Below are 12542 nucleotides of genomic sequence, written 5' to 3'. Positions count from 1 at the left end.
TGCTTTGGAGTTCCATCTATGTTGATAGATCTGGCTTTGGTTATTTATTTTAACTGTTCTAGTATATGAATATGACACAATTTATTTTCCTGTTGATGAACACTTAGCCTTTTTCCTTTATTTTTTTTCCTGCTATTAAGAACAATACGGTAACAAGCATTCTTGAACACATCTCTGTATATAACACATGCAAGAATATTTCTAGGGTGCATCATACTTAAAAGTAGAATTGTGTCATAGCAGATGAGTACTTAAACTCCTCCAGCTATTTTCAAATTGCTCTCCAGAGTGGTGGCATCAGCATATAGTTTGTGGTCTACTACCAGAATATGAAAGTTCCTTGGTTGGGCTTTATTATCTTTCACACACTGCTGAGTTAATTTGTCAATAATTTTTTTAGAATTTTTATATCTCTGTTCATTTAGTGAGATTGCTCTATAATTTTCTTTCCTTGAACTGTCTATGCCTATTTTGGTATCAGGATTATTTTAGCCAATTTCTTTAATGGTGACCGGTTTATTCAGGTTTGCTGAATGACCTTGGTTATGTTTTGGTAGATTTTATATTTAAAGAAATTATCAACTTGTTTTAAATTTTCAAAAAATACTTAAATTGATGTCCATAATTATCAGTCTTTTTCGTATTTTTGTGGTCTTTTCTTGGATTGGTTTTGTCAGAGATTAGATTTTTTGTTTTCTTTAGTTAAAATTCCAGTTAACATACAGTACCATATTAGTTTCAGGTGTAACGATATAGTGATGCAACAAGTCCATACAATATCCAGTGCTCATCAGAACAAGAGCACCCCTTAATCCCTATCACCTATTTAACCCATCCCCCACCCACTTCCCCTCTGGTACCCATCAGTTTGTTCTCTATAGTTAAGAGTCTGTTTCTTGGTTTGCCTTTCTTTTTTGCTTGTTTTATTTCTTAAATTCCACATAAGAGTGGTATTTGTCTTTCTCTGACATATTCACTTAGCATATACTCTCTAGATCCCATCCATGTTGTTGCAAATGGCACGATTTCATTCTTTTTTTTATGGCTGAGTAACAGAGATTAATTGTTATTAGGGTTTTGAGGAACAGTTTTGGTTTTATTGATCCTTTCTCTTGTTTCCTTGATTTTTCTCTTTAGATTTACATGATAGTTTTTTAAGTTCCTTGAATCGAATTCTTGTTTTTTATCTTTTTGTGTTTTAATAATAAAAGGATTAGCTTCAACCCATAAGTTTGCATATATGGTGTTTTTATAGTCATTCAGCAATATGATTTACTCTTGACCTCATGAGTTATTTAGAAGTACATTTTGAAACTTCCAAGCATGTTAGGTTTGTTTGACTATCTTTTTATTGCTTGTTTTTAATTTAAATGCATTGTCAGAAAGGATGATCATGATTCTTTCAAATTCCTGTAAGAATTCAGAATTTGGTCTTTTACTTTTTGATATATGGTCTGTGTGTTTTTGAAAAGATGCATGTTTACTAATACCTTAGATCAAATGTGATAATTTATTCCAGGCTTCTATATCATTTCTATTTGATCTGTTTCTGATAGAGTTGTATATAAATCGCACACTACAATTGTGAATTTGTCTATTTGTCCTTATATTTACTGGACAAAAAAATCCAATCTGATAATTTTTGCTTTTAATAGGTGAATTAAATCCATTAACATTTATTATGAATACTGATATATTTAGATTTATTCTGAACATCTTATTTTGTGGAGTTTTTTGTCCATCATTTTTCTTTGCCCTTATTTATCTTTCCTACATCCTGCAGAATTGATAGTTTCCTATATTCCTCTTATTTCTTTCCATTCCTTTATGGTTAAACCTTAAGTTTTGAAGATATGTTTTCAAGTATTAAGAGAGACCTTAAGTTTTGAGACACGCTAAATAAATATGGACTTTTATGGAAAAATTGACAGTTAATTGCATATTTCTATTCTCTTCCTATTAATGATGAAGGCTTTAGCATAAATTACCTATTGAACAGTCCTTTCTTACCATGATGTTTTTTCTTACAGTTTTGGCTTTTATGTTCTTACAGAAGTATGTTTCTTTTTTTGCTGAGGGTCTGGGAGTAGCAAACCTTATAATGTCTGTTTATTTGAAAATGTCATTTATTTTGCCCCGATTTTAAGTGATGTGTAACTGTTATTTCCCCTCAGGTCTTTGAAGATAATTACTCCATTGTCTTCTAGCTTCTATTGTTTGTCAGTTTAACTGCTATTCCTTTTCAAGTAAGTTGTCCATAGCCTCTGGTAGACTTTACAATTGTCTCTTGTACACTATATAGTTTCACTATGATATATCCAGGTGATATGTTCAGGTTTATTTTGATTAATTTTCTTTCTCAATGGTTATCTCTTCAGATGCTGTTTCTCTACCTTTTTTTTTTCCTTCTTCTATGACCCCTATTATGTGGATGCTGGAGCCATTTATTCTAGCTATTATTCCTTTGAATTATTTTATCATATTTGTGTGCATTCCAGATGAGCTCCCAATATCTTCCAATTTGGTAGTTTACTGTTTGCCAGAGTCTGATCTAGAGTGGATCCCACAAATTGCATTTTTTAAAAAAGATTTTATTGATTTGACAGAGACACAGTGAGAGGGAACACAAGCAGGGGGAGTGGGAGAGGGAGAAGCACGCTTCCTGCGGAGCAGGGAGCCCGATGTGGGGCTCAATCCCAGGACCCTGGGATCATGACCTGAGCTGAAGGCAGATGCTTAACGACTGAGCCACCCAGGTGCCCCTGCATTTTTAATTTCAATTACAAAATTGTTCATTTTGAAGAGTTCTAAATGTTTCCTTAGCTTGGCTCAGTTCCCAATATTAAAATTGTGTCTTTGACTCTTATCTACCTTCCTCATGGCTTCTCGTAAAACTGTAATTCCAAATAGCATGTCCTTGTCAACTTTTCTTCAGCTTGCTTTCTTAAGTGGGCAACTCTACCCCAGACCATGAACCTAGCAGTAAACAGGGCTCCATAGGAACCAGACTCCCTACAGCCACAGTCAGTTTCTCATCCTGGGTTCCAGGAAAGCCTTCAGTTTGAGCCAGTCCAGTACCTCCTCCTCCCCTGTCTCATTGTTTTTCAGCCTCTTCTGCTGCTGGTGCTTCTTGAAGAAATTTATCCTGTGCTTAAGCTTGGCTATACCTTCTTGGTTTTATCACTTTGTTCTATTTGTCTTTGGCATGACCTGGAATAGAGGGTGTCTGTGATCTCAAGTTTCCTTGGGTGGCTCTTACTAGCTCTCACGGCATAGGCTGATCTAATTTAGTTAACATCCATTACTTTGCAATATATGTATATCAAGTGATTATCCTGTATACCTTAAACTTATTGAGGTATAATTGACTTACAGCACTGTATAAGCCTAACCCCCCATCCCCCCCAAATCCACAAAGTGCTCTGGGAAGTTAAATAAGATAATTAAAAATCATATAAATAGGTACCTGGTATATGATTTTAAGCTTTTTGTTTTTATAATTATCGCTGACTATAAGAATTTAATGAGAAAGCTGTCATTGACTTCTTAGATACTGAAATGTGATATCTGGACATGCTTGAGATGTGTTTACATGAAGGTAGCCCTCTAATCTTTTACCCTGAAATTAAATGGAGAGCATATACCTCCCTAACACAGCCTCAAGTATGGTCAGGCTACTGTTTTCCTCTCTCTGAAATACCCCAAAGTTTTTAACCAAAAATACCTATTTTTGCAACAAATTGTCTCATGGTTTTATGGGTCTTAGGTTTATAATCCTGGACTGATGATAAGCAAGTTAGGTGAGGGACTTTATCTTTTATACCTGTCTCATCCCCGTACAAGTGGGACACAGGAGTTCAGTAGTTATTTATTATTTTTTTATTATGTTCAGTTAGTCATCATACAGTACATCATTAGTTTTTGATGTAGTGTTCAACGATTCATTAGTTGCGTATTACACCCAGTGCTTATCACCACATGTACCCTCCTTAATACCCATCATGCTGTTACCCTCCCCCACCAAACCCCTCGTAACCCTCAGTTTGGTTCCCGGAGTCCAGAGTCTCTCATGGTTTGTCTTCCCCTCTGATTTCTTCCCATTCAGTTCTCCCTCCCTTCCCCTGTGGTCCTCCGTGCTATTCCTTATGGTCCACATATGAGTGAAACCATATGAAACCATAAACTCTCTGCTTGACTTATGGAGTGGATCAGTGATACAGAGTAAAACAACTCACATTTTTTAGGTCAAAGGGGTTCTGAGGTACTTACCCAGGTCTTCATTTCCATTGCCTGGTACAAGAGGATTGTGGTAAGGGAGATGGTATTGATGGGTGTCCCAAAGGTAAAGACGTCAATATCAGAATCTTTGTAGGTCTGCAGAGGAGGGAAAAACAGTCACTGTTAGATATGCCCTGGGATTCAAGGGACGTGTCGTGGGAGGGGAAAGAATGAGGAGAAGATATGCAGCTGCCATCCATGGGGAACTGCCCCAAGGAACAGACAAGATGAGGAGTGAGTTAATAGGGCTAAATTCCTCAGAAACACATTTGTGGCAGAAGCCATGATGGTTATTCCAGAACATTGTGGAATGAATGAACAAAGAATTTATTGGGCAACCGGCAGGCACAGTGAAAACTGATGAAGATACTTGTGTCCACCTTCAAGGAGTTTATAGTCTACTAGGCAGGGAAAATGTGGTACAATTAAGGGGATAAATCATACAATGGTACAAGGTATACAAAATACCCCGGGGGTACAGAAGAGAAGAGAAGATAATCAGCTGAGACCATAATAAGAGGAGTTAATCTCTTGAAAAGAGAGAGGAAAGTCAGACCAGGCAAAGGTGAGAACTTGAGGGTGAAAAGTTCAAATAAGCCTAGACGGTAGGTTTGTTGAGCACATAGTGGGGGCAAAAAATGAAGCGGGAAAAGCAAGCAGAGTCCTGGAGAAGGAAGGTATTGTAAAACAGGAAAGTCAAATGAAGCACAAAATGACTGCCTCCTTGACCCATCTTGTTGCTAACTGCAAAAGAATGTGAGGTGGGGTAGACACCATTCTGGTTCCCTGTCCAGGAGACATAGAGCTATAGTTCACTATCTCAATTCCCACTCTTTAAACTGGGAACTAAATTGAGATGGGGCTGGTATCCCTTGCTTTTATTTCAGATAATGTAGTATCCCTTATTGGCAGAACTTACTGCCTGAATGCATGCTGCCTCAACCCTGGAATCACAAATCTAAATATAAATCAAATACCCTCAGTGTTCAAGTAAGAAATGGTAAATGAGTGTAGAAGACTAGGTATAAGACAAAAGGGAGTGGTAGGGACCATGGCAAACTGGAGAACATGCACCCCATCTAAACAGGGCTGTGAGTCAGTTCTGGATTTTTGCCATGTGGGGGAAAAATGAGCCAGTGTAATGATAGCTTCCAGTTTTTCAAAACCTGGCAAAAATTAAGATGTTTTCAAATACTCTGAGTTGGATGTAGTCTGCAGACTACCTGCTTGGAGCCTCTGTGCTGCAGTGTCCAGAAAGACACTACTAGTCTAGGATTTCATATTAACAGGACCAGTTCCACTCTGTGATTTGTGTGGTTAGAATGGGATTATAGAACTTACCAGGTAAGGAATGAAGAAACAGACAAGGCTCTGGTAGAATGCATCCACTATGGAAATCCAGAAAGTCATCGGGTTGTAGCACTGCCAGGAAAGAACACATCAACCACCCTCAAAGAAAGCCTCCATTCTTTGTAAGCAACTTTCTTGTGCTACCTGGACAGAAAATATGGTATTTACAGTGTTCTTAGAGGCAACAGAATGGAAAAATTAAGAGCATAGACCTGGCGATGACAGACCTTAGTTCAAGTCCCAGCTCTGCCACTGGCTGTATGACCTTGTGACAGTCACTAAGCTGCTTTGATAACCGGTTCTTCTTCCACAAAAAGGATAAAAACAACACCAACTATCTCATTGGGTTTTGAGAAATCTAAATGCAATTGTGCTTTAGTACCCAGGAAGTGCTCAGTTATTAATAACTACCATTCAGGGCACCTGGGTGGCTCAGTTGGTTAAGCGACTGCCTTTGGCTCAGGTCATGATCCCTGAGTCCTGGGATCGAGTCCTGCATCAGGCTCCCGGCTCAGCGGGGAACCTGCTTCTCCCTCTGATCCTCTCCCCTCTCATGCTGTTTCTCTCTCTCTCTCTCTCTCTCTCTCTCTCTCAAATAAATAAATAAATAAAATCTTTTAAAAAAATAACTACCATTCATTAGCACGTTACTAGTGCTAATACACACTTGGTAAGTTTAGAGATTCTAAGGTTTCTACATAACATCTGACGGAGAGGGAGCTCTCCATCACAGTCCAGGATCACAGATTCCCAAGAGACAGGGCTCAGTGGCTTCAGAGACAAGTGTTCTCCGTTTTGTTTCCCTCTTCCTGCCTTCCCTTGAAAAAGAAACTGTTTTCAATTTGTTTTTGCTACATTAACTTTTCTTACTGTTAGATACTCAAGGAATACATTATACATCTAGCACATCAATGGGAGGAGAAAAATCAGAAGAGCTATGGGTGTACGTGTGCCATTATCACGTCTCTCTTGCCTGATGTGCTAGGGTTGCTGTGTGGCTCTCCTCTCATTTTTGGGTTGGGACTGGGCTTGGTTCTTTGTTGGCTGTCCACAAACTACTACTAGCTCTCAAACACCACATCTGGCTTGGCCCTCCTTTCTCCCAGGCACAGAGGTATGCTCATGCATGTCAATGTTCCTTTTCCCAGAACTCTTCCTTCAAGGCAGTCAGGTTCCCTGTCTGTCTCTTCCATCTAGTCCTGGGCTGTGTCTGTGCCAGTCTGACCACCTGGAGTACCCATGGTCTGACTTCTCCAAACCATTCAGGGTGTCAGTGTGACCGCTTTTTGCCTTCTAGGAGATCATCCTGGTGGCTTCCTAGGCCTTCTTTAGTCTATGGGCTACCAGCAAATTCCAGACTGTGTATAATCTTGAGTTCTAAACTTTCTTTCCCGACATGAGGTAGAAGCCTTCATTTGTGAACACCCCACTGCATGATGAGCAAACTAGCCTATAATCCCAGGGGTTCCTAACCCAAGCCTTGGGGCTTCTGTCAAAGGCCTGGAAAAAGGAGCCAGCTGAAGACAATGGGATCTTTCTTTACGTCCTCTCCCCATGCAACTAGGGCAATCCTACGTTAAACATGTGATATAATTAAGAAATAACTAACTAAGAAGAAAAATACCCACTGGTCTGGTCCATCACCCTCAACAACAAATGCGAAACAGGCCAGGAGTGGGGAGTGGAGATACTGGGTCACATGGGAGATAAGAGGCAAAGTGGTGACCCGAGGGCAATGCCCCTGACCGCAGACCAGTGCTCTTTCTCTGGCAGAGAGGAGCTGAGGCCTCTCCATCTTACCTCAGAGTTTTGGCCACTCTTGTACAGCTCAGGCAACGCCAGGAGTGTTTCTCCAGAGATGTCTTTATCGAGGACTCCAAAGACGAGAGGAGGCAAGGAGGTGAAGAAGAGATTGAAGAATATCATCTGCCAATAATCGATCATGGTGGAGCCAGAAAAACCACAGAAAAACTGGTACCAGAAGAGCAGGTTGACGTAGCACTGCAGGCAGAGAGTGTGGCCTTGTGAATGAGGACCCACGGGCAGTGGCCACCAACGGCTGCTTTGGAGCCTCTGGCAAGTCACAACGCTGACTTGGAGCTTCTGTTTTCTCATTTGTGCCGTGCAGAGTCGTGTAAGTATCAGAGAGAACTAATCCTGAGAGTGGCAGCTGCTGATACTACTACTATGAGGGTTCTTTAGGACCTGAAGGGAATTGCACCACCTTGTTAAGGTGCCGGTTCAGAGTACAGGCTGTGGAGGCAGAAAAGTCTGGTTTGGAATTTCCAGGTCTGTCACTTACTAGCTATATGACCTGGAGCAAATTGCTTAACTTTTCTGAATGTCATCTTGCCATCTTTCAGACGGGAACAGTAGTACCTAGACCATGGCATGGGATACCAAAAGGTCGTTATTATGATCAGTAGTGTGGACAAAGAGGGGGGTGCTCCTGGGAAGGGATGATAGAAAGACTGGACCATGGGCAGGAAGTGTGGTGGGAAGAGAATTTCATGAGGTTTTCCGCACAATATTTTCCTAATAGCCATGCAACTCAGAAGGGTGAATAAGAAATCTTCTCCCTGTTTCTTTATGCTTTCTGAAGCTGTTTCCCACTCAAAACCACCCCACCCTGAGATGGGCTGGGTCATTAGATTGTCTACCACACTGTGATATGGTTTGATGACTTGACCAAGGTAAAGCTGCTGCTCCCAGAGTTATAACTAGAACTTCTGGGCCTTGTTTGAGGCACAAAAGGGTGAAAGGTATTGTAAGAAATCATTCTGCAGGTTTGTGTACAAACTAGAATGTTCATGTCCTAACTGCTGGGCCAGTGTTATTTTGAAGAGGGTCTCTAGAATTGTAATAATATGGACATGTTAATATTAGTAACACCAATGATTATTACTGAATCTTCTATTTGTGCCAGGTGTGTGATATGTATTATACTATTTTAGTATATAGTACATTAGATGTGTAATAGACCTAATTTGTCCCAACAATCTTGAAAGATTATTGCTAATAAAAATTAGTATATATATTAATGTTATATCTTGGTAATAATAGTAATGTTATTAGCCCTATTCTACAGACAAAGAATCAGGCTTTAAGATACTCAGTTACCTCTTGTCCAAGTTTAGAGCTAGAAAGTCACACAACTAGCATCTGAGTTTTCAAAGCTCTTTGTCTTTGATCACTCCCAACATTTTTCAATCTCCTATTGGATTGTACAGTAACAGTTGTGACTGAGAGTCTTCTAGCCAAGGAGCTCCATCCTTTGGCTTTTCTGCCCAGGTGACCAGTGGGAAGTTTCCTAGCTCTGAAAGAGATCCTGGTAACCTGACATACCCTGGACCTTGCACCTTTCTATCAGAAGGAGTGAGAGGGCTCAAGCTGTTTGCTGTGCTGCAGGTAGGTTTGAAATATACTATGGGCGGACTTTGAGTCTTTAGATCAACAACAACCAACCACTTGTGCACTTGACATGGTGAATTTAAGAAGAACTTGAAGTACTGAAGTCCCCTTAATATTAGCATTCAGCAGCTGTTTGAGGCTTTGACCTCACTCTCTCTCTCTCTTTTTTTCCCCTTGAGAAACTTGCCTTGCTTCTCCCTCCCCAGCAAGATGGAAAAGACAGTAACTCTTATCTCCCTTACACATAGATAGCCTGAGCAGCTCAGATGGGCTGAGTGACTATACCAAATACCCTCGGCCGCTTGGGGCTGGAACTGTGACTTGAAGTTGTAGAAGCCTCGGATGCCAGAGCTGGAAGTGACACCATCTTACAGATGAGGCCACTCATAGAAACAACAGCAATAACAATAGCAACAAAAACACCTAAAGCACTTACTAGGTGCCAAGCTCAGTTCTGACCCATTTGATCCACCTAGCAGCCCCATGAGGCGGTCATTAGTACTCCCATTTTACAGTTGAGGAAACTGAGCCTCAGTGAGAGGTCAAGTCATTGGGCTGGCAGTAAGAGCTGTTAAGTAACAAATTGGAGTTCAAACTCAGATGTTCTGGCTCCAGAGTCCGCCCTCATAAACCGGGATGTGGGAAGTGGATGCTCTTTTAAAAACAATTCCAGATCTGAGACTACAGCTCAGTCTCTAATGTCCAGAGTCATTTATCCTACACCAGGAGAGGCCAGGTGGATCCATCCTAAAGTACTATAAGTGGGGAAAGCACTGAACACAGAATGCTGTGATTGGCAGTTCCCGCCATGGGTGCCAAGGGAGCAAGGCGGCAAGTTTGCCAGTTGTAGGCCATCCTCTGATATTTGCAATGTAGATCTGGCCTTTCTGACGCCAAGCCTCAATCTTTCCTCTCCAAACTGAAGCTTTTAAGATGTACAGGCTTATCTGGTAGATTCTGTAATGCTTGACCTAGTTTTCACCCAAGCTCCAGCCATAGTCTAAGCCAAAGGAGGAAGAGAGCAGTGACCTGGCTGGTGTTGGAGGCTGTCTGAAACTCTCCGGCCAAGTGTGATGATATCATCACATGATATTTCTTGAACAATTTATGTTGAGACATGGTGCTAGACATGCTTGGACAGCAGACAACACACAACGAATTTGACAACCACTGGAGAACAGGGTGCTTGGACCTCCGGGAGGCCCTGAATGCCTTAGTGGTGAGGACATTCAGTCTGAGGAGTTTGGAGTATAGCAGAACTAGGTCCAATCCTGATTCTGTGACGTATTCAGCTTTGTGATCTGGGCAACCGCTCTTTCAGCTACCACATCTATAGATGGATAATAACTGTCCCTTCCCCCACAGGGCTGAGGAAGCATTTACTGTGTACCTCACACATATTAACTCATTTATACACATAATGACCTTGTAGGTTAGGTAGTATCCCCCTTTTACAGGTGCAAAGACTGAGACACAGAGCTTAAGTAAGTTACTCAAGGCCACATTGCTGTTAAGTAGCAGAGTGGGGCCGGTATTTGAACCCAGTCTGGTTCTAGCACATATGCTCTTAACCCCTATATTACACTTAGCTCTCATAGTTATATATATATATACACAAAGTTCTTAGGACAGCATCTGGTATGTGGTAGGTTCCCTATAGATGACGGTGGATGTTAATGCTAGTGATGCTATGCCAAACAGTAACCAGTTGTGCTAAGTACCAAGGACACTATAGCAATCAAGGGTAGCATGGAGAACTCTCGTGACCTGGGTGTTGGAAAACTAGCATTTACTGACCTCCTTGCCTTATACTTCACACATGGGCAGTATCGAAGGGCTTTAATCCCTAGTCAAGGCAAGAAAACACTGCTTGGATATCACTGGCTCATTTTTCCATAGAACCGTTCTTCCTGAATTATAATTTAATATTGTTTTTTACCAAGGGTTATTAGAAAAAGGTACCATATGGAGGTTAATTTTCATTTCTTACAAAAATGCCACAGAAGACAGTTTCTTGAAGGTTTTTGTGTGACCTTCTTCTAAAGGTTTGCTTGACAAATTGATCTCTGAATTTAGAGCAAAGAGAGAGTGTTCCTCCTGGAGAACTGGTCTGTTTGCTTTAACCAGACATTTAATACTTAGCATCTTATTATCCCAGGTTCCTGGTGCAACTGTCCTCTTTCTTTTCTGTGGTTCTGCTCCATACTCTTATAAATTTCCCTTCTAACTTCTCTATTGCCTCTGTGTATACTATAAGTCACTTTCATCTCTTTTTGGAATTACAGTATATGATATAAAATTATAAATAAACAGCCTAAAATATTTTCTATAAACTCAGGTTGTCAAGCCTCTCTTTCTTGGCAGGGAAACTGGCAAATTCATAGTTCTATCTCTTCTTTTGGGTCCTAGCTTAAATGTTACTTTCTTTCTAACTGATTAGGTCAAGAATCTCCTAGCACCATGACCTTCTTGAGGGAGATGTGCCTAAGAAAATAATTGTAAAATTTTCATCTTCTTTTCCTATAATAGTACTACTTAATCTTTAAGGCTCATACAAATTACCAGGGGCTCTGACTAAAAGCTCCATTCTGAGGTAGTAGTCCCAGGATGTAGTCTGAGGATCTGCATTTCTAACTAGCATCTAGCTGATGCTCATGCTGCTGATCCAGGAACCACAATTTGAGAAACAAGATTTATGGAGACCAGGAGATGACAGACTAGTTCCTACAGGCCAAAAAACTGGTCATAAATAAGGTTTTGTTGGGACACAGCCACATTGATTCATTTGCATGTTGTCTATAGTCGCTTTCATGTTGCTGCAGCAGAGTTGAGTAGGTATGATGGGCTATGTGGCCCACAAAGCTAAAAGTATTTCTTACCTGGCCCTTTGCAGAACAAGCTCACTGAGCCCTGATTTAGACTGTCAGCCTCAGGAGGCAGGGACACAGATGTTCAATAATGATTTGAATAAATGAAATCAATTGTTGTTTTATTGTCCCAACAATACCCTGGAGTTTAACACTGAAGTGTTTCCTTCCTCTGCAGGCCCTGTTAGGACGTTGCTTGCTTCCACTTCCTCTGGCTGGAATCTTTGCGCTTCTGAGGGTGTGCCCGGAACCTGGTGACAGCATCACTGAGGCGGGGGGTGGGGGGCGGCAAATGCGTTTTCCTCCCAAGAAGCTACAGTGCAGTGTGCAGTAATTAATTCATTGTTCAAATTTCAGAGCAGGCAGGGTTTTAATCCCCTCTGAAATTGGTTTCGGATGTGGAAGTCATAGTTCTCCACCCTCTAATTGCAATGGGGAGATAATGTGGCATCAGTATCACAATTTCGAGCATGGCATCGGGCTGGAAATAAATACCATTTAAGCTTTGAAAGCATGGCTGGCTGGAAACGTTTCCTTTTCTATTTCACAAATTTAATGCAGAGAAGAGGTTGTGCTTATTCAAAAGAACGGCTCCTTTGGAGGCAAGAAAAAAAATTAAACGGGAATTTTGAATTC

General features: G+C 40.8%; 1 protein-coding gene and 1 long non-coding RNA gene across 15 annotated transcripts in view; one reads left to right on the top strand and one right to left on the bottom strand.

Moving 5' to 3' along the window:
• ATP10B (ATPase phospholipid transporting 10B (putative)) overlaps positions 1-12542 on the bottom strand; it is a 391956-nt gene that overhangs the window by 134378 nt on the left and 245036 nt on the right. For 8 of the 9 annotated variants that reach the window (XM_027606553.2, XM_027606554.2, XM_027606555.2 and 5 more), the window contains 3 exons: positions 7429-7629; positions 5620-5700; positions 4270-4374 (listed from right to left, as the gene is read on the bottom strand). In XM_027606553.2, the coding sequence (XP_027462354.2) occupies positions 4270-4374; positions 5620-5700; positions 7429-7629 (387 nt within the window). Of the gene's footprint in view, positions 1-4269; positions 4375-5619; positions 5701-7428; positions 7630-12041; positions 12501-12542 lie in introns of those variants that run through there. The other variant, XM_027606556.2, reaches the window with a different exon arrangement.
• LOC113929573 overlaps positions 1-12542 on the top strand; it is a 153356-nt gene that overhangs the window by 119047 nt on the left and 21767 nt on the right. Inside the window, exon 5 of one of the 6 annotated variants that reach the window (XR_004820102.1) lies at positions 7456-7552. The exons of the other annotated variants lie outside the window; for them this stretch is intronic. This is a non-coding gene — a long non-coding RNA (uncharacterized LOC113929573). Of the gene's footprint in view, positions 1-7455; positions 7553-12542 lie in introns of those variants that run through there. 6 annotated transcript variants of the gene reach the window in all.

The sequence above is a fragment of the Zalophus californianus genome, chromosome 5 (assembly GCF_009762305.2).
Source record: "Zalophus californianus isolate mZalCal1 chromosome 5, mZalCal1.pri.v2, whole genome shotgun sequence".
Classification (NCBI taxonomy): Eukaryota; Metazoa; Chordata; class Mammalia; order Carnivora; family Otariidae; genus Zalophus; species Zalophus californianus.
Note: the sequence above shows the minus strand (reverse complement) of the source record. Positions and strands in the feature narration are given on the sequence as shown.